This window comes from Rhinoraja longicauda, chromosome 31 (assembly GCF_053455715.1).
Source record: "Rhinoraja longicauda isolate Sanriku21f chromosome 31, sRhiLon1.1, whole genome shotgun sequence".
Classification (NCBI taxonomy): Eukaryota; Metazoa; Chordata; class Chondrichthyes; order Rajiformes; family Arhynchobatidae; genus Rhinoraja; species Rhinoraja longicauda.
The window spans coordinates 2,431,672-2,453,114 of NC_135983.1; the positions used below are offsets into that span (position 1 = coordinate 2,431,672).

The 21,443-nt window shown below is 43.4% G+C and overlaps 1 protein-coding gene across 7 annotated transcripts in view; it reads left to right on the forward strand.

The window, feature by feature from the left end:
- Nucleotides 1–21,443, forward strand: part of LOC144608514 (disabled homolog 2-interacting protein-like) — a 588,412-nt gene that overhangs the window by 506,733 nt on the left and 60,236 nt on the right. For all 7 annotated transcript variants that reach the window (XM_078426375.1, XM_078426376.1, XM_078426377.1 and 4 more), the window contains 2 exons: nucleotides 17,298–17,442; nucleotides 17,855–17,999. In XM_078426375.1, the coding sequence (XP_078282501.1) occupies nucleotides 17,298–17,442; nucleotides 17,855–17,999 (290 nt within the window). The remainder of the gene's footprint in view (nucleotides 1–17,297; nucleotides 17,443–17,854; nucleotides 18,000–21,443) is intronic.

Consider the following 21,443-nt stretch of genomic DNA (forward strand, 5'->3'; position numbering starts at 1 on the left):
CCTGGCCTTCACCCCCTTCGACAGCATCCCCAAACTCTTGCAGATTGTCAACTGATGTAGAATTGCATGTGGCACAGCGACTCAGCTAAAGCCTATTTTTGAACACTTTTCTCAAACCCGTCTGTCCCCCCTTAGGCTGATGACGCAGCCAGACTGATGAGACTTGCAGGGCTGACAGTTCCAGCTGTCATTCAGTGGCAGGCCTGCAGTAGGTCTCTGAAGCAAGTGTCTGGACTGCTGCGCTTGCCAGCTCTGCCGAGAATTTCAGGTTGCAAATTCTTACTCATTTATTGAAATCTAACTGGAAGTGCATGGAGCATTTTGACAGTTGTCAGTGGCTTGTGCTGCTTCGTGAGTCATGAATCTCGGGCATGGCAGACTGTGACAAAGTTAAGTGCAAGTTTCAGTCCTGTTGCTTGATCTATGAAATGTGAAGATTTCTGAAAAGGAAGACAAGTTTGTCATTGATTTAGAGCTTACTTTATTGCTACTAGTTTGGAAATGTTTTTCTGTACGGTACACTGAAAGCCCGTGTAGACCTGCCCTGCAGAGTTTGGATTTGGTAGTCCAAATGAAGGGTCTCAATCTGAAACTTTGCACAGATTTCCCTCCACAGATACTGCCTGACCCATTGAGTTCCTCCAGCAGTTTGTTTATTTTTGTTCCAGACTCCATAATCTGCAGTGTCTTGTATCGTCATAGATTTGTTATAGTGCTCTTGGTCTTACAGCCTCAACTCTCACAGATAAGTATTGCTCATTGCTTGGCATTCTGGTGGGAATACCTGCCCTCTGCCGGTGTTTCCCAAGTAGTTCAGTGCATTGCCCGCCATTTGGTGCGGAGTTAGCCTGAGGGGACTGGTATTGGCCTCATGGGCCAAGCTGTGCGGATGTCTAGCTCAGGGCTACAACCTTGCGGATGTGGAGTGTGTGCCATGCTGGAGATTAGCAGTTGGATCCTCCTGACCCTCTCACACCATCTGTTGGATGTAGTGGAAGCTGCTGTCTCTCGTCGCTATAGTTTGGCATGCACATTACTAGGGAGAAACCTCCATGCTGGTGGGCTGTTGGATGCAGATTTCTATTAGCATTAGGAGCAGATACTGCCGGTCTCAATCCACTCTCTGTGCCAGACTGGATGTAATCCTGAAACTCACCCCTCAGCACTGAGCAGTCACATCTCTGCTCCCCACTCATCTGACAACCCACCTGACAAGGGCAGTCACTCCACACTGAGCCATGGCCGGTTCATTGCTGGATTTGTGGCATCCAGGGTATCAGTGGGGGAGGGCTGGCTGACATGGCAAGTTACTGGCCCAGCGGCAGTGAGGAGCACATCACTCTCTCGCTAACACCATTGTGACAACTTTTACTGTTGACTTCATTAGTGCACTGGTTCTAGGCAGTGTATCCTGAACACTGAGTGAGGTACCAATGTGCAAGATCTTCCCTCTATTATCAACAATTCCATTTATAGTGCTACAGCATGACACTGACATTTTCACTTTTAAAATAGAGACAGAATAAAGAAGTGTAGAACATAGAACAGCAAAGCACAGGAACAGGCCCTTTGGCCTACTATGTCTGTGCCAAACACAATGCCAAGAGCAACTCTTATCTGCCCGCATCTTATCCATATTCCACCATTCCCCACATAACGATATACCTATCCAAAAGCCACCTAAATGCCACTATCATATATATAGATATATATATATATCTGGCTCCACCACTACCCCCTGCAGCACGTTCTAGGCACTCACCATCTCTGATTTTTTTTAAAAACTTGCCCAGCACATCTCCTTTAAACTTTTCCTCTCTCGCCTTAGTATTTCATTTTTATTGCCTTCTAGTATTTCATTTTTCTATCTGGGAAAAAGGTACTGACTGTCAATCCTGTCTATGTCTCTCATAATTTCATATACTTCCATCAAGTCTCCCTGCACCCTTCGGCATTTGAGTCCAAGTCTGTGCAACCTCTCCCTGTAGCTAATATCCACTAATCCAGCATCATTCTGGTTAATCTCCTCTGCACCCTTTCCAAAGCCTCCATCTTTCCTTTAAAGACGTGTCCAGAATTGCACACAATACTCTAATTGCAGTTTAACCAGTCTCATAAAGCTGTGTATTGACTTCCTGACACTTACCCTCAATGCCTCAACTTGTGAAAGCAAGTATACAATATGCCTTAACAAAGAACTGCAGATGCTGGTTTATATCAAAGAAAGACACTAGGTACTGGAGTGACTCAGTGGGCCAGGCAGCATATCTGAAGAACATCTACAGGGCCGAATGGTCGACTCCAAGAGCCGAATGGCCTACTCCTGCACCTTTTTTCGATGCCTCTATGTTAACATGGATAGGTTTCTGGTCGTGACCCTTCATCACAGCAGGCAGTGAAGAAAGCAAATGGCATGTTGGCCTTCATAGCAAGAGGATTTGAATGCAGGAGCAAGGAGATCCTCTTGCAGTTGCACAGAGCCCCGGTGAGACCACACCTGAAGTATTGTGTGCAGTTTAGGTCTCTGAATTTGAGGAAGGACATTCTTGCTATTGAGGGAATGCAGCGCAGGGTCACCAGGTTAACTAAGTCCAGGGTCACCAAACGTTTTCAGTCAGAGAGTGGAATTCTCTGCCTCAGAAGGCAATGGAGGCCAAGTCTCTGAATGCATTCAAGAGAGAACTAAAAATTTAGATAGAGCTCTTAAAGATAGCGGAGTCAGGGGGTAGGGGGAGAAGGCAGGAACGGGGTACTGATTGAGAATGATCAGCCATGATCACATTGAATGGTGGTGCTGGCTCGAAGGGCCGAATGGCCTACTCCTGCACCTATTGTCTATTGCCTATTGACCCCAAGATCCCAATTTGCATCAATACTGTTTGGAATCATGTCATTAATGGTATATTTTCCCCTTACATTTGACCTCCCAAAGCACAACACCTCACAGCTGCTTGTACTTATTACATCTACTAAGTGTACTTATTGGATTTTCTGCAAAACAGTTAGCATAATAACAAAAATAACATTCATCAGTGCACCACTGTTTAAGGTGGGGAGAGGGGAAAGTTTTAATAGAACCTGAGGTGCAGCTTTTTCACACAGAGGATGGTGGGTATATGGAACAAGCTGCCAGAGGAGGTGATTGATTGAGGCAGATACTATAACAACATCGCAAAGACATTTGACAGGTACACGCGTAGGAAATATTGAGAGGGATATGGGTCAAATATGAGCAAATGGGACTAGCTTAGATGTGACATCTATTTCCGTGCTGGATGATTTTATGACTAAGACTAATTATTCCCTTCCTTATCTTGAAAGCTTAGCTTTGTGCTGCCACTGAAGAAATGGGTAAAAATGGATAAAAATTGCTGAAATAATATGTTGCATTCACCTGCAGCAAGTTTGAGTGACCAATAAATCACAATAGTGATCTAGAGCAACTTTGCTTTTGGCCCTTTGCTCTAAATTGACCTGCATAGTAATTATCAAAGGCATTAAATCAACTCATTCATGTTTATAGATGTTACCCGTTGTCTCACTGTATCCAACCTAATTATTGTGCGATTGGTTGTTGAGAACCTTTCAGTCAATAAGGACTAAATTGGATAGCCCTGGAAGTAGGAACAAGCATCAAAATGGGGCATTACGAGGGCCGGTTTCTGTGAACCAGGCAGCATGCCAACTTTGTAAAGCCTTCTAATGGACTGAAATACCACATATTGCTTGTGTAAGCTGGTTATTGACTAGCTGCATACCTGAAAAAAGGACCAGAATTGTGAGAGTCTTGCACCACTTCATGTTAATTAATAAGAGTGAGCATTGCAGGTAGCACATTACTGTGAGATCACCTGCACTGAAGTGGGGTCATGTGAAGTATTCTCTGTTGATGTTCAGCTGAACCGATTGTTCTCAATATCCTGTGTGGCTATGCTGTAATGCTGCCTGTCCTCCACCTTCCTTCATCACTACATGGCCTGTTCTCAGTCACCACTGCTCATTCTCCTGGTTTTACTCAGAGAAATGCTGACTGCTACACCTGTGTCAGAGTGTAGCTGGTTTGTGCACAAGCCTCAAATCCAGGGCAAAACCCTTCAACTTTCCTGCAGACCCAAACAGCCTAAGAACTTCAAAAGACGGTAAACACTTGCACAAGAAGATGGACACAAAAAGCTGGAGGTACTTCGCGGGTCAGGCAGCATCTCTGGAGTAAAGTAGTAGGTGATGTTTTGGATCAAGACCCTTCCACAGACCGAGAGTGAGGAGAAAGTGAAATAAAAGATATCTCTCGCATCTTGACAGCCAGAAGGGGGGCCATGTGAGGATGCTGTTCATTGATTTTAGTTCAGCTTTCAACACAATAATCCCCACCAGACTTGCTGAGAAGCTGCTGAAACTGGGACTTAACACTCCCCTGTGTGCCTGGGTCCTGGACTTTCTCACCGCCAGGCCCCAAGTGGTCAAGATGGGGAGACATACTTCTACCCCCCTCACCCTGAGCACAGGATTCCCCCAGGGTTGCGTCCTTAGCCCCCTACTGTACTCCCTGTGTGGCCAGGTTCAGCTCAACTCCATCATCAAGTTTGCTGATGACACTGTGGTGGTGGGCCTGATCTCCGATAATGATGAGAAGGCCTACCGGGAGGAGGTGGCTGATCTGGCACTCTGGTGTCAGGACAATAGCCTCCTCTTGAATGTCACTAAAACTAAGGAGCTGATTGTAGACTTTAGAAGGGCTCAACATCCGAGGACGTACACGCCATTGGAGATAAATGGGATTACAGTGGATAGGGTGAGCAGCTTCAAATACCTGGGAGTCCACATCACAGAGGATCTGACATGGACAACACACATTGCCGTACTGGTGAGTAAGGCAAGGCAGTGCCTTTACCACCTCAGACAGTTGAGGAAATTTAGAGTCTCTCTGAGGATCCTTCAGTGCTTCTACTCTGGGGCTGAAGAAAGCATCTTGTCTGGGAATATCACAATCTGGTTTGGGAACAGCTCTGCCCAGGACAGGAAGGCTCTGCGGAGAGTAGTGCGTTCGGCTGAACGCACTATGGGAACTACACTCGCCCCCCTGCAGGACCTATACATCAGGAGGTGCAGATTCAGAGCCAGCAACATTATGGGGGACCCCTACCACCCCAGCAACGGACTGTTCTAGCTGCTACGGTCAGGCAAATGCCTCCGCTGTCACACTGTGAAAGACGGAGTTTCTTCCCACAGGCCATCAGGACTGTTGACTCTCATATCACCAGGGACTAATTTAATTTACTGTATTAATTTATTTTTTGTGTTAAAAGAAATTGTTTTTCTATTGTGTTTTGTAGTTTAGCAGAATCCGCAGGCGTTGCCACTTTCATTTCACTTCACATCTTGTATATGTATGAGACAAATAGACTTGACTTGACAAATGAATAAAAGATATGCAAAAAGCAGTGATGATCAAGGAAAGGTGGAGTCCACATTGGTCCATTGTTGGCTGTTGCGTAGATGATAACGAGATATACCGACAGTGAAACTCACCAGGATTACCGTGAAACCAGGAATACGACTAGGATGGGAGAGGGACGGGGAGCAGTTAGACAAATCGATATTCATGCCACTAGGTTGTAAGCTGCCCAAGTGAACTATGAGGTGCTGTTCCTCCAGTTTGCATTTGGTCTCACTCTGACAATGGAGGAGGCCCAGGACAGAAAGGTCAGTATGGGAATGGAAAGTGTGTTAATGTTTGGCAACCGAGAGATAGCGTATGCCAAATCTGGAAAGACTGAGAGAAATCAATCAGGAACCAATCTGTTTGTCGTAAAGAATTGTTTCCCATGGGGTTAGGATGGGTGGGTGGGTGGGAATGGATGTCTACGATATATGTGCCATTATTGTGTGGATGATAGGCTGTTAAAATGAGCACTGAGCTCCTTTATGGTATCACTGATATCACTGCTTGATTGATTGGTTGAAAGATACAGCATTGAAACGGGCCCTTCGATCCACCGAGTCCACGCCGACCATAGATCGCCATTCACACTAGTTCTATCTTATCCCACTTCCTCATTCGCTTCCTACACAAGGGCCAATTTACAGAGGCCAATTAACCCGCACGTCTTTGGGATGTGTGAGGAAATCCTCACGTCACAGGGAAAACTTGCAAACTCCACACAGACAGCACCAGAAGTCAGGATCGAATCCGAGTCTCTGCCGCGGTGAGGCAGCAGCTCTACCCACTGTGCCACCCCATGTGTAATCATCACTGTTGTACTTTGTGGTCCGGTATCTGTTATACTGTTGTTATGACTCTGGAATGACCACAAGTACACGTGTTTAGGGGTTTGAAGCCGAACATAAATCAAGGCTCAGTTTATTTCACGGCCACCTGGAACCAGAGTGCCCGCCCATATTACGTCATTCTCATATGTACATGTTGCTACGAGGGCAAACAAAGTAATCCTTGTGATATAACAAAATAGTCCTTGCTATATCACAACATCCCCCTTGTCCTATATAAAATAAAATATGTTTAACAAACAAAACTCTAAACACAATTGCTTTTTATAAACACCAAAATTCTTCACTAGTAATGATTATCAACAGTAACGTGCAGGTTTATTACTAACACGTCCTGAACATGTCACGTATTCTCCATCAGCATTATGTGCCGGTCGTTCCTCCTCTTTATGTTTGGTCTCAGTCCTGTTGCTATCTGGAGTGACGCAGTGGGGACCAAAACCTGGTTTCTCCAGTGGAGGAACATCTATCATCTGCACTCGATTCCATCTTAATCTAGTTCCATTTGGCGTTGCAATGATGTAAGACCTTGATTGTGGTTCGTCACAGATGATTCTCACTTCTGCTGGTATCCAGACATGAGTTGCCTGATCCAGAACCCGGACCTTCTGTCCAATGTGTAATGGTGTCAAGTCTTGTCTCTTGACCGAATTGTCAAAATGAGCCGTCATACGCTGCTTACGCTCTTCAAGTCGCTCAAAGTTCCTCTGCCCTTGGTATGCCTTGTGCGTGTCAAGGTTAGTGGGTAGAGGTGTCCGAATCTGTCTTCCAAACATCATCTCTGCCGGTGACGGTAACTTGGAATCAGTCGGCGTAGTACACAACTTGAGTAAAGCTGCTGCTACACTCTGTTCCGTTGTCAAGGACTTCTTGATGACGGATTTCACCATTCGTACCATTCTCTCACCGTCCATTCGACTGAGGGTACCTAGGTGAGGATATCGTATGGGTGATTCCCCATTGCCTGCACATGGACTGGAAAGGTTCTCCAACAAATTGTGGGCCGTTGTCGGAGATGATTTCCGTCGGTGCTCCGAGGAGGCCAAATGTTGCAGTCACCATATTAGCAACCATAGCACTCGTGGTGCTTGTCAGCTTATGCACCACCGGAAACTTGCAATGGTAATCTACATACAAGATATTGTATGTTGTCAAGTTCAAAAATATCCATTGCTATTTTGGTCCATGGTGTGACTGGTATCTCATGTGGTGTGAGTGTTTCCCTCGTTTGCTCTGGAAAGGTGGAGTCCACATTGGTCCATTGTTGGCTGTTGCGTAGATGATAACGAGATATACCGACAGTGAAACTCACCAGGATTACCGTGAAACCAGGAATACGACTAGGATGGGAGAGGGACGGGGAGCAGTTAGACAAATCGATATTCATGCCACTAGGTTGTAAGCTGCCCAAGTGAACTATGAGGTGCTGTTCCTCCAGTTTGCATTTGGTCTCACTCTGACAATGGAGGAGGCCCAGGACAGAAAGGTCAGTATGGGAATGGAAAGTGTGTTAATGTTTGGCAACCGAGAGATAGCGTATGCCAAATCTGGAAAGACTGAGAGAAATCAATCAGGAACCTATCTGTTTGTCGTAAAGAATTGTTTCCCATGGGGTTAGGATGGGTGGGTGGGTGGGAATGGATGTCTACGATATATGTGCCATTATTGTGTGGATGATAGGCTGTTAAAATGAGCACTGAGCTCCTTTATGGTATCACTGATATCACTGCTTGATTGATTGGTTGAAAGATACAGCATTGAAACGGGCCCTTCGATCCACCGAGTCCACGCCGACCATAGATCGCCATTCACACTAGTTCTATCTTATCCCACTTCCTCATTCGCTTTCTACACAAGGGCCAATTTACAGAGGCCAATTAACCCGCACGTCTTTGGGATGTGTGAGGAAATCCTCACGTCACAGGGAAAACTTGCAAACTCCACACAGACAGCACCAGAAGTCAGGATCGAATCCGAGTCTCTGCCGCGGTGAGGCAGCAGCTCTACCCACTGTGCCACCCCATGTGTAATCATCACTGTTGTACTTTGTGGTCCGGTATCTGTTATACCGTTGTTATGACTCTGGAATGACCACAAGTACACGTGTTTAGGGGTTTGAAGCCGAACATAAATCAAGGCTCAGTTTATTTCACGGCCACCTGGAACCAGAGTGCCCGCCCATATTACGTCATTCTCATATGTACATGTTGCTACGAGGGCAAACAAAGTAATCCTTGTGATATAACAAAATAGTCCTTGCTATATCACAACATCCCCCTTGTCCTATATAAAATAAAATATGTTTAACAAACAAAACTCTAAACACAATTGCTTTTTATAAACACCAAAATTCTTCACTAGTAATGATTATCAACAGTAACGTGCAGGTTTATTACTAACACGTCCTGAACATGTCACGTATTCTCCATCAGCATTATGTGCCGGTCGTTCCTCCTCTTTATGTTTGGTCTCAGTCCTGTTGCTATCTGGAGTGACGCAGTGGGGACCAAAACCTGGTTTCTCCAGTGGAGGAACATCTATCATCTGCACTCGATTCCATCTTAATCTAGTTCCATTTGGCGTTGCAATGATGTAAGACCTTGATTGTGGTTTGTCACAGATGATTCTCACTTCTGCTGGTATCCAGACATGAGTTGCCTGATCCAGAACCCGGACCTTCTGTCCAATGTGTAATGGTGTCAAGTCTTGTCTCTTGACCGAATTGTCAAAATGAGCCGTCATACGCTGCTTACGCTCTTCAAGTCGCTCAAAGTTCCTCTGCCCTTGGTATGCCTTGTGCGTGTCAAGGTTAGTGGGTAGAGGTGTCCGAATCTGTCTTCCAAACATCATCTCTGCCGGTGACGGTAACTTGGAATCAGTCGGCGTAGTACACAAGTTGAGTAAAGCTGCTGCTACACTCTGTTCCGTTGTCAAGGACTTCTTGATGACGGATTTCACCATTCGTACCATTCTCTCACCGTCCATTCAACTGAGGGTACCTAGGTGAGGATATCGTATGGGTGATTCCCCATTGCCTGCACATGGACTGGAAAGGTTCTCCAACAAATTGTGGGCCGTTGTCGGAGATGATTTCCGTCGGTGCTCCGAGGAGGCCAAATGTTGCAGTCACCATATTAGCAACCATAGCACTCGTGGTGCTTGTCAGCTTATGCACCACCGGAAACTTGCAATGGTAATCTACATACAAGATATTGTATGTTGTCAAGTTCAAAAATATCCATTGCTATTTTGGTCCATGGTGTGACTGGTATCTCATGTGGTGTGAGTGTTTCCCTCGTTTGCTCTGGCATGTGCTTCGGGCACTGACTACACCTTCGTACAAGGTCATCAATGTGTTGGTTCATGTTGGGCCAATAGACCATTTGTCTTGCTAGAAGTCTTGTCTTTTCGATGCGCTGGTGGCCAACATGAAGTTGATGCAGGATATCCTGTCTCATTGACTCAGGAATGATTACCTGCCGTCCTTTGAATATGGCCCCATTTGACATGCCCAATTCGTCTCGAAAAGGCCAGTAGGGGGCCGCAGGTCAGCAGGTATCTCCTGCATGGCCGCCGGCCATCCGGAATGAATATACTACATGACCATGTGCAGTATAGGGTCACGACAAGTTTCTGTCTGCAGCTCCTCTTTTTTTAGTTTGCCGAAGTTGTCGAAGAAGATACTCTCTACATGTACATCAAGATCTATGCTCTCTGTCTTCTGCGGATTGGGCAGTCTGCTGAGAGTGTCAGCAACGATCATCTCTGCCCCAGGTCTGTGCCCTATGGTGAAGTTGTATCCTTGCACCTTGATGAGCAACCCCTTGATGGGGCACTTGTGAATGGTTTGCCACAGATAGAGACAAGAGGCTTGTGATCTGTCAGCACTTTAAAATCTCGCCCAAATAGGTACGTATGAAACCTTGTGATTCCAAAGACTAAGGCAAGAGTCTCGCGTTCAATATTAGAGTAGTTGGACTGGCATGAAGACAGAACTTTCGAAGCATACGCAACAGGCCGTCCTTGCTGCGAAAGGCATGCTCCTACTTTCAATGACGCATCTACCTCGAGGGTGACAGGAGCATCTGGGCGATAGTACTGGAGGACAGATTCCTCCTGTATGCTGCTCTTCAGGTTACGGAACGCCATCTAGTGGTCTTGCCACAAGAATGGAACATCTTTCATCAGTAAATCCCTCAAGATGGCGGCCTGGTCAGCATAGTTTGGGATGTAGGGCGATAAAAAATTCATCATCCCCAGGAACCGTTGCAGATCTTCCTTGTCCTGTGGTGTTGGCATCATGTGAATGTCCTTCACCTTACAAAGATCTGGTCTGATGCCTGTATCTGAATAGACTGTCCCGAAGAAGTTGATAGACTTAGCCTTCTCGACGCACTTTGCACTGTTGAAAGCTAGTCCTTCCCGGGACGCTATCTCCAACAGCTTCTTCAGATTGCAGTCATGTTCTTGTTCAGTGGATCCCACCACTGCCACCATGTACTTCGTGGTCCGATATCTGTTATACCGTTGTTATGACTCTGGAATGACCACAAGTACACATGTTTAGGGGTTTGAAGCCGAGCATAAATCAAGGCTCAGTTTATTTCACGGCCACCTGGAACCAGAGTGCCTTGCCCATTTACGTCATTCCCACATATACATGTTGCTACGCGGGCAAATAAAGTCATCCTTGTGATATAACAAAATAGTCCTTGCTATATCACAACAATCACCAACTCTTTACTAATGGTGGAAATAAGCTTCATCCTCACTCATGCTGTTACTCTGCGTGACCTGCCTCCACGTGTCTGCATGGGTATCTGTAAATATCCACACTACCATCCCCAGTATGTTTTGGAAGTTTGCAAACGAGCAAAGCTATGAAAAAATCCAGCCTACAATGTACTAGATTTATCACCACAGAATGCAGCATGTGTTGGTGAGTTGTATCAGTTGATGGGCAATAATGAAATTTATACTGATACATCTAGAGGCTATGGTGAATGTGACACACTTAGGGATTCTTTAAAATCAGTTGCATTGTACTATTGTAGAAATGACAAATATATTATACAGCTTTACTTGAGAGAACAGCTGTACATCTGTGTTTGTTTTGCCTAAGATGGAAGGGAACAGTCAATCCTTCTAATCTTACCTATTCCGTGTCTCACTCACCCATGTGTGTGCAGCACAGTTGTGGAGGTCTGGCTTTTTCACTTGAAAGTTTTAACATTTTTTTTCCATCCCTTCCTTTGAAAACTTACCCTTACCTGTAAGCATCTTACTGTTAGCACAAGAGAGGTCGGGAAAAATTAGGAACAGTAATTGGCTTTGTTGCGTTTGGAAACTTGATAAAAGCAATTTTCAAAATTTCAACTCAAAAGACACCGTTTGTGCCACTTGTCACTTTTACTAGTTTTGCCTTGTTATTTTTTCCCTTAACATCTGTAGTCATGTTGTTTCTCCGAGGAATGAAGGAGACAAAAAAATGGAATATCTCTTTTTCAGTCTGTGGACTTGACATTCTGTTAAGATTAGCATAAATTGTAGATTGGCTGAATTGGTTTTGCAAAAATTCCTGATTTATGTCTCATTCCTGCTTCCAAAACCCTTTGTCAGCTCTTTCCAAAGCTATAATGATCAGCGCCATGTGAATTCTGGCAATGTTTTCATCTCAGATCAGAGAAAAAAAAACTGCTTGAAGAGCTCGTTAGGCCGATGCCACTGGGCGCCCACAGGAAATGAACGAAGTGTGCTTCAAAACATGTGTAAAACAAAGTCATGTTCTTTTGTTGTTCTCTAACTAAAACCTATTTATTTCTTAACTTCTTTATCTCCCGCTTCACATCTCCCCATGTCATTCCCGGAAACTATTGATTGTTGCTGAATTTGGTGGCATGCCACCTCATCCCAAAGGCTAACACCTTCGCTCAGTCTGCCTTAACCAACCTGATCTCCCTGTGGCTCAGCAATTCAACTCCCCCTCCCATTCCAATCAGACCTCTCTGTCCTGGGCCTCCTTCATTGTCATAGTGAGGCCCAGCGCAAATTGGAGGAACAGCATATCATATTTCGCCTGGGCAGTTTACACCCCAGAGTTCTCTATGAGTTCTATGAGAACTATGAGTTCTCTAACTTCAGATAGTCCTTCTGTCCCTCTCTATCCTCTCCCCCTTTCCAGTTCTCCCACTAGTCTTCCTGTCTCCGACTACATCCTATCTTTGTACCGCCCCCTCCCCTGACATCAGTCTGAAGAAGGGTCTCGACCCGAAATGTCACCCATTCCTTCTCTCCCGAGATGCTGCCTGCATTTTGTGTCATCCGAAAGGCTATTCTTTGGGGACCTTGGTACGGCAACAACAGTAAAGGCACTGCTTGTGGAACAACCTTCTGCATTGGTAGTATTTGTTGCAACTATAGTTTAAACTCAGCATGTGATATTGTTGCATTCGCAACCTGAAAATTGTTTGCAATACCATTGTGTGATTTTAAACAATATGTAGACTCATTTATTTTTAATGGCATGGAGTGAAACGGCTTGAATATTATTCAGGTTGGCAGTTTGGAAAGGTTTCTTGGTGCTGCTACACAGCTGGTTTATCTTCCAAATTCAAAGATTTATTTAAAAAACACAAATGCTGTTTACATAATATTGCAGCAAACAGATTGAATAACCGTAATGCCAATGCTCCAGGAACACTAGCAATTGGCTTCACCCTATTCTTGATCTTTCTGTTCGGCCTAATGCGTCATTCGTACATTTTGTGTTAGAATTCTTTTAAAGCGAGTTATTATTTTACTAGATTTGTCATCATAATTGAAAACAAAACACGGTGATTGCATTGTTGTTGAATAAATGTTTCCAATATGAACTAAGAAAACAATTAAAAATTCATGGTAGCTGTGTTAATTTGGAGTTGAGCTTTTGCACACTTTTGTTTCTGTCTGAACTTCGTTTTAAGAGGCCAAAGGGAACTTTTTCCTCCCATGACTAATGATTTAAGGTCCTATCCATTTTTGCAGTTCAGTGATTAACGTGGATTAATGTGTATTATGCTAAAAAATGTGTGCATATGCTCACCATAAACTAATGATTTTCAGCAGTTAGTTGTTGTGAAATGTTGAAAAAATATATTATCAGATTTCACACATCGTAATGCAAAGTATATCTTCGTACAATAATAGCAGTTCAGAATGAAAATTAAGCATGACATAGTAATTGAATTTTTCCAAAGACCAGGAAAACTATAAATCTTTTTTATCACTTCAGATCGATAATAACATTTGACCTATCATGAGATCGAATGATCTGTAATTTAAAGGCTATATTTGTTACATTGGATTACTTGGTTCCATATTAAAACAGATGTCCCCTGTTTAAAAGCTGATCACATCTGCCCATCAGAAAGCTATTATTTAAAAATGCTTTATTTTTTATGGTCCTCGCATTAATATTAGTCTCCGCCTATTATACTTGAGCTCTATCCACTGTTAATTTCTACTTAAGTATGGAAAGGCCATGTCTTAAACATAGATCATGTGGCTCAAATTAATATGAGTTGGCTCCCCACAATATATGTGAATCAGTTCACATCTTAGATTTGCATGTCACCATGATTTGTCTCTGCTGAGTGAATTTCATTAGTTCTCAGCTGATTGCTTTAGTGACTGAAATTCTACAAAAAGGCATCTGTCTCAGGAAAGGAAGAAAAAACTTATAAAGCATTTTAATTATCTTGGATATTGCCTACTGATACCTAATCGTGCAAATGTGTTGAATGCCCTAACCACCTCTTTCCTGCCAGCGGCAGCTAAATGATGATGAACGGGACCATTACGGAAATAAATGGGAGAGCTCGCTTGCAGTAAATGTTACTCTTCTGATCCTATCGGCCATGAACCCAGGGCTTAAAATGTTTTGTGTGTTCAGTCCACATTTCAGCATTATATTTCAGCAATGTGAACACGTGAAAACTTAATGTAATCAATGCCCTTTTGGAAACGGTCTGTAGGTTATAATAATAATATATTATAATAATATATTCCTTTATTCGCCCCACACCGGGGAAATTTACAGTGTTACAGCAGCAAAGTGGATAGCAAGACATTATAAATAAAAGTAAAGACAAGGATAAATTGTCATCAGTTTTTTGTGTGTTCTTAACTGTTATTGTTGACTGGTCTGCTGGGAGCAGTGCTGGTTGTGCAGTCTCACAGCAGCGGGAAGGAAGGACCTCCGATATCTCTCCTTCACACACTTGGGGTGAAGGAGTCTGTCACTGAAGGAGCTCCTCAGTGCAGTGACAGTGTCCTGCATGGGGTGGGAGTCGTTGTCCAGCAGCGATGTTAACTTTGCCATCATCCTCCTCTCTCCCACTACCTGCACTGAGTCGAGGGGGCAACCCAGGACAGAGCTGGCCTTCCTGATCAGCTTGTCAAGTCTCTTCCCTTCCGCCGCTGAGATGTTGCTGCTCCAGCAGACCACTCCATAGAAAATGGCCGATGCAACCACCGTGTTGTAGAAGGTCCTTAGGAGTGCCCCCTGCACTCCAAAGGGCATGAGTCTCCTCAGCAGATAAAGTCTGCTCTGGCCCTTTTGTATAGCGCATTGGTATTTTCGGTCCAGTCCAGTTTATTGTTGAGGTAGACACCCAGGTGCTTATAAGAATCCATCCTCTCGATGTCCATTCCCTGGATGTTCACCGGTGTCGGGGGGACCTGGCTGCGCCTGCGGAAATCTACCACCATCTCCCTGGTTTTCCCCGCGTTGATCCGGAGGCGGTTCCGCTGGCACCAGTCCACAAACTCCTTGATCAGTTCTCTGTACGCCCTGTCCTCGTCGCCTGTGAGGCCGATGATGGCAGAGTCGTCAGAGAACTTCTGTAGATAGGAGTCTGCAGAGCTGTGCCTGAAGTCCGCAGTGTACAGGGTGAACAAGAATGGACAAAACTGTTCCCTGCGGAACCCCAGTGCTGCAGACCACCCTGTCTGAGACCAAGTCCTTTGTCCTCACATACTGTGGTCGGTTGGTGAGGTAGTCCAGAATCCAGGATGTGAGGTGGTGATCCACTCCTGTGCGCTCCAACTTGCCCCCCAGAAGCCCCGGCTGGATGGTGTTGAATGCACTGGAGAAATCAAGAAATCAAGTTATATGGAAAGCTTACAAATGCTTCGGTTTGCCCTTGGTTGCTCTTCCAATAAAGATCAAACGTAGTTCTGTCAATTTGTTTCATCTTTATTGGAAGAGAAAAGGTTGATGTCTTTTGCTATGCAATGTATTCATGATTCACAAAAATGGAAACCATTTTTCCAGGAATACCAGCGTACACACTCTTCAATGTTGAGCGGCTGAATGAATTCTAACAAGCCTGCCACTCAAAACTCTTAGGATGGTGTTGTGTGTACATTAAAATATTAGGCTGTCAAGAATTGTGGTGGGCTTTTTTGACATTTTTATCTTGTTTACGAGTCCGTGTCATAATTTATCTTTGCCTTCTGCTGTCCACTTAAATAAATGGAAGGATATCTTTCTCAAACTTCGCTTGTTCAAGCCGAAAATAGACACAAAACGCTGGAGTAACTCAGCGGGTCAGGCAGCATCTGTGGAGAAAATAGGTGACGTTTTGGGTTAAGACTCTTCTTTGGACTCTGAAGAACTCTAAAAAAGGGTCTAAACCCGAAACGTCAACTATTCCTTTTCTCCAGAGATGCTGTCTGACCCACTGAGTTACTCCAGCTTATTGTGTGTTTCTTTGGTTTACTCCACCATCTGCAGTTCCTTCCTACTTCATTTGTTCAAGGGATGTGTGTTAATACAATCATATATAGTTTCATATAATATATAGTTTCATATAATATATGAAATTCAGTCCTGGAAAATGTATGACGAGAACCAGAATAAAATATAAAGTCATTGGGGGCATTAATATCGACGAATATATGCTAATGGATGATATATTGACGGCGTGCAGCGTAGGTTTACTAGGTTAATTCCCGGAATGGCGGGACTGGAGCGACTAGGCTTGTATACACTGGAATTTAGAAGGATGAGAGGAGATCTTATCGAAACGTATAAGATTATTAAGGGGTTGGACACATTAGAGGCAGGAAACATGTTCCCAATGTTGGGGGTGTCCAGAACAAGGGGCCACAGTTTAAGAATAAGGGGTAGGCTATTTAGAACTGAGATGAGGAAAAACTTTTTTAGTCAGCGAGTTGTGAATCTGTGGAATTCTCTGCCTCAGAAGGCAGTGGAGGCCAATTCTCTGAATGCATTCAAGAGAGAGCTAGATAGAGCTCTTAAGGATAGCGGAGTCAGGGGGTATGGGGAGAAGGCAGGAACGGGGTACTGATTGAGAATGATCACATTGAATGGTGGTGCTGGCTCGAAGGGCCGAATGGCCTCCTCCTACACCTATTGTCTATTGTCTAATCCAGAGATCTGAATAGTGCGAAGAATTTAGCAACACCACATTTCGGGTGATTGAGATTCTTAATACAGAGAACGGGAGCCAAGAACGGCAGACACAAGATATATGGGTGGATTGAGAAGCTGCACATTGTTGGCATTGCCTCGAATGCATTCAGTACAAATTAGAAAGTGACAGCAGGCCTGCTCAATAAAAAACAAATACATGTTTGCTTAACCTGCCCTCAAAAGAAATAGTAAAATGCAGTATTGATCATGCATTAGACAAACCTTATCTGCTTTATAAACTTTACTCTTTATTTATAATTTTCTTCAGTTTTTTTTATTGCTTTGTTGTCAGGTATGTAATCATCATGTGATCAAACTGGTAGAACAATTTAAGCAGTTGTCAAAAACATAATGTATAAGTTTCCAGTGATTTTATTATCCTTCGTAATAAAAAAGATTTAAAATGCAGTGCAAGTCTCAATGGTATTTCAATGTTTTCTGAGATAAATACTGCAGTAAAATGTAGATGAATTTAATTAATGTTTACCAAATAACGGTTTGATCACTTCAGCTCTACGATTTTCTTTTACAGGATTTCCTGACAGATTTGATGATGTCTGAAGTTGATCGTTGTGGGGACAATGAGCATCTAATTTTTCGGGAGAACACCTTGGCAACCAAAGCAATAGAGGAGTATCTGAAGCTGGTTGGACAGAAGTATCTCCAGGATGCACTTGGTACAAATGGGGGGCTGGAAATGAAGTGTGATTCACTTTTGATCCCCAAAATAATGCTGAATAGTCAGCCAAATAACAACATGCTGTTGAAAATGTTTAGGCTGTATCTTTGGAAATGTAGGATATTATTTGTGTCTTGAACTCCCATTTGTGATCTACCATTGCCCTTTTCGAATATGACAGATTTCTGGTGCAGCCGATTTTCTCAGTATCTCTGTTTCTTACCATTTCAGCTGTAGATAATAATGTCTTCTACTCAACTGGGTTAAACTAAATCCCAAAAGCATGTTGTGCTTAAATATCCCATGCAATTAATGATTGTGGAATAAAGCAGAATTTTAAAATATAAATATATTTATATATTTAAAGTGTGATTTACGTGCGAAGTGTGATTATTTATTCTTTTCGACAGGGGAGTTCATCAAGGCTCTCTATGAATCAGATGAAAATTGTGAGGTGGACCCAAACAAATGCTCATCAGGAGACCTCTCTGAGCATCAGAGCAACCTGAAAATGTGCTGTGAGCTGGCATTTTGCAAGATCATTAACTCTTACTGGTTAGTAATTGCATTGTACTTCAGTGGAGATCACCTTCTCTGTGTTCCTTTTTACCATCCGCTGGAGGTTTTTAGCTAGTTCTTTAAATATCTTAAGAAAATGAATGGTAAATCAGTCAAGGTCGTAGAAAGGAAATATAAGTACAAAATGCTGGAAATTTTCAATTTGTTAGGCAGCTTTTAAGGAGTAGGAAAGAGTTAACGTTCCAGGTCCATGGTTTTTGCTCAGAAATATAAATCTGTGTTGCAATGAAGGGCTGGATCTGTAATGTTCCCAATGCTTTCAGTTGGCAATTATACAAATTTTCATTTTGTTTTTCATTCCTTTTTAACTTGCGTTAAGCAACAGCTGTGCATTTAGACTGAAAGGCATCATATGTTGATTACCAAGCCTATTTTCATTTACAAACATCAATTAATTTGTTTAATCTTTGTTTTGCTTGGAAATGGTTTTCAATTTGTATAATCAGCAATCATCGGAATTAAATAAAATATTGGTTTATATCCGTGCAGTATCCTTGCTTTCATTTTTAAGTACTTTAGTCACAGTAGGAAAGTTGCAAGAGGACATTGAAAATTTAATCCGCATCAGGAGAAAGTCTTGAAACTCCAGCGTCAATCTCTCATCCATAAATCATGTTGAAATTATTAAACCAATAATCAATTAGTAATTGTTAATTCCTGAAAGAAAATAATAAATGTGTATTACTTCTATCTTTCAGTTTACTGTTTTGGTTTAGATTTATTATTGTCAGGAATCTTGAAGTACAGTGAAAAGCTTTGTTTTGCATGCTATCCAAATAGATCTGATATACCATACATAAGTGGATATAGGAAAGATTTAGAGAGAGATGAGCCAAACACAGGTAGTTGGCACTAGAGTAGATGGGCTATCTTAGTCCGTATGGGCAAGTTGGGCCGAAAGGCCTCTTTCCGTGCTGTATGACGAAATACAATCAAGTCAAACTCAAGTACAATAGGTAGAGCAAAGGGAAAGACACAGAGTGCTGAATATAGTTCTCAGCATTGTAGCGCATCTTAGCATTGCTCCATAGACAAAGTCCAATGAACACAATGGGGTAGACCCATTGTGACGCGAAATGTCACCCATTCCTTCTCTCCTGAGATGCTGCCTGACCCACTGAGTTACTCCAGCATTTTATGTCTACAATGGTGTAGAGGTGAATCAGACAGAACTCTAAGCCATGAAAGGACTGTTCAGAAGCATGATAATGCATTCAAGAGAGAGCTAGATAGAGCTCTTAAGGATAGGGGAGTCAGGGGGTATGGGGAGAAGGCAGGAACGGGGTACTGATTGAGAATGATCAGCCATGATCACATTGAATGGTGGTGCTGGCTCGAAGGGCCGAATGGCCTACTCCTGTCTATTGTCTATAACAGAGGGGAGGAAGCTGTTCCTGAGTCTGGTGGTGCTTCAAGTTTCTGTACATTCTGCTGGACGTGAGCAGTGAGAAGGAGGAATGACTGGATGGGACAAGTCTTTGATTGAGTTGTAATAAAAAAGGAATTGCAGATGCTGGTTTGCACCAAAGATAGACACAAAATGCTAGAGTAACTGAGTGGGTCAGGCAGCATCTCGAAAAATTGGATAGGTGATGTTTTGATTATAAATAATAAGAGCAGAATTAGGCCAATCGTCCCATTAAGTCTACTCTGCCAATCAATCACGGCTGATCTATCTCTCCCTCCTAACCCCATTCTCCTGCCTTCTCCCCATAACCCCTGACACCCTTCTTCAGACTGATGTAGTAGGGAGATTTGACTGCAGTAGGGAGTGTATGCTGGTGCCTGTCCGAGGCAGCATGAAGTATGGATGGGGTCAATGGTTAAAATAAAAGACAAATTTGAATCACAATATGTCTATTCTAACCGGGAAAATCAGAAAGGGTCAATTAAAAAATTTGTTTCACTTAATTCACTGAACCACTTATCAGCTAGTTTTTAGTGTTGCTTGCGGCTTTGCAGCTTTCATGCTTTGTTAAAACTTGGTTGCCTATTGATGTGACACATTGTAGAAACACACTGAAACACAGTTGGGAGCCTACTTCATATTTAAAGCAGTTTCCATCTATTCACTAAGGAAGACATAAATAATCTGCCGGAAATAGCAGGGGACCGGGGGTCAAATGAGATGGAGGAACTGAGTGAAATCCAGGTTAGTCGGGAAGTGGTGTTAGGTAAATTGAATGGATTAAAGGCCGATAAATCCCCAGGGCCAGATAGGCTGCATCCCAGAGTGCTTAAGTGCTATTTACAATATATATTAATGATTTGGACGAGGGAATTGAATGCAACATCTCCAAGTTTGCGGATGACACGAAGCTGGGGGGCAGTGTTAGCTGTGAGGAGGATGCTAGGAGGCTGCAAGGTGACTTGGATAGGTTAGGTGAGTGGGCAAATGCATGGCAGATGCAGTATAATGTGGATAAATGTGAGGTTATCCACTTTGGTGGCAAGAACAGGAAAGCAGACTATTATCTGAATGGTGGCCGATTAGGAAAAGGGGAGATGCAACGTGACCTGGGTGTCATGGTGCACCAGTCATTGAAAGTAGGCATGCAGGTGCAGCAGGCAGTGAAGAAAGCGAATGGTATGTTGGCATTCATAGCGAGGGGATTTGAGTATAGGAGCAGGCAGGTTCTGCTGCAGTTGTACAGGGCATTGGTGAGACCACACCTGGAGTATTGCGTACAGTTTTGGTCTCCTAATCTGAGGAAAGACATTCTTGCCATTGAGGGAGTACATAGAAGGTTCACCAGATTGATTCCTGGGATGGCAGGACTTTCATATGAAGAAAGACTGGATAGACTCGGCTTGTACTCGCTGAAATTTAGAAGATTGAAGGGGGATCTTATAGAAACTTACAAAATTCTTAAGGGGTTGGACAGGCTAGATGCGGGAAGATTGTTCCCAATGTTGCGGAAGTCCAGAACAAGGGGTCATAGTTTAAGGATAAGGGGGAAGTCTTTTAGGACCAAGATGGGGACTTTCACTCTCTGTGTGAAAGTTTTTTTTCACACAGAGAGTGGTGAATCTGTGGAATTCTCTGCCACAGAGGGTAGTTCATTGGCTATATTTAAGAGGGAGTTAGATGTGGCCCTTGTGGCTAAAGGGATCAGGGGGTATGGAGAGAAGGCAGGTACAGGATACTGAGTTGGATGATCAACCATGATCATATTGAATGGCGGTGCAGGCTCGAAGGGCCGAATGGCCTACTCCTGCACCTATTTTCTATGTTTCTATTTTAGTGTGAAAAAGATAATGGGCAGATGCATTGAAAGGTGGATTTGATTTTTTTAACTGTACCTGTTAGAACAGCTCACTAATTCCATTATTCAGTAAAAATACCCTGCAGGTAGTTTTTTTCTATCTTTATGGTCCTCTGCAAGAGTTGTTTAAACACCATTGTCATCCTATTTTAAC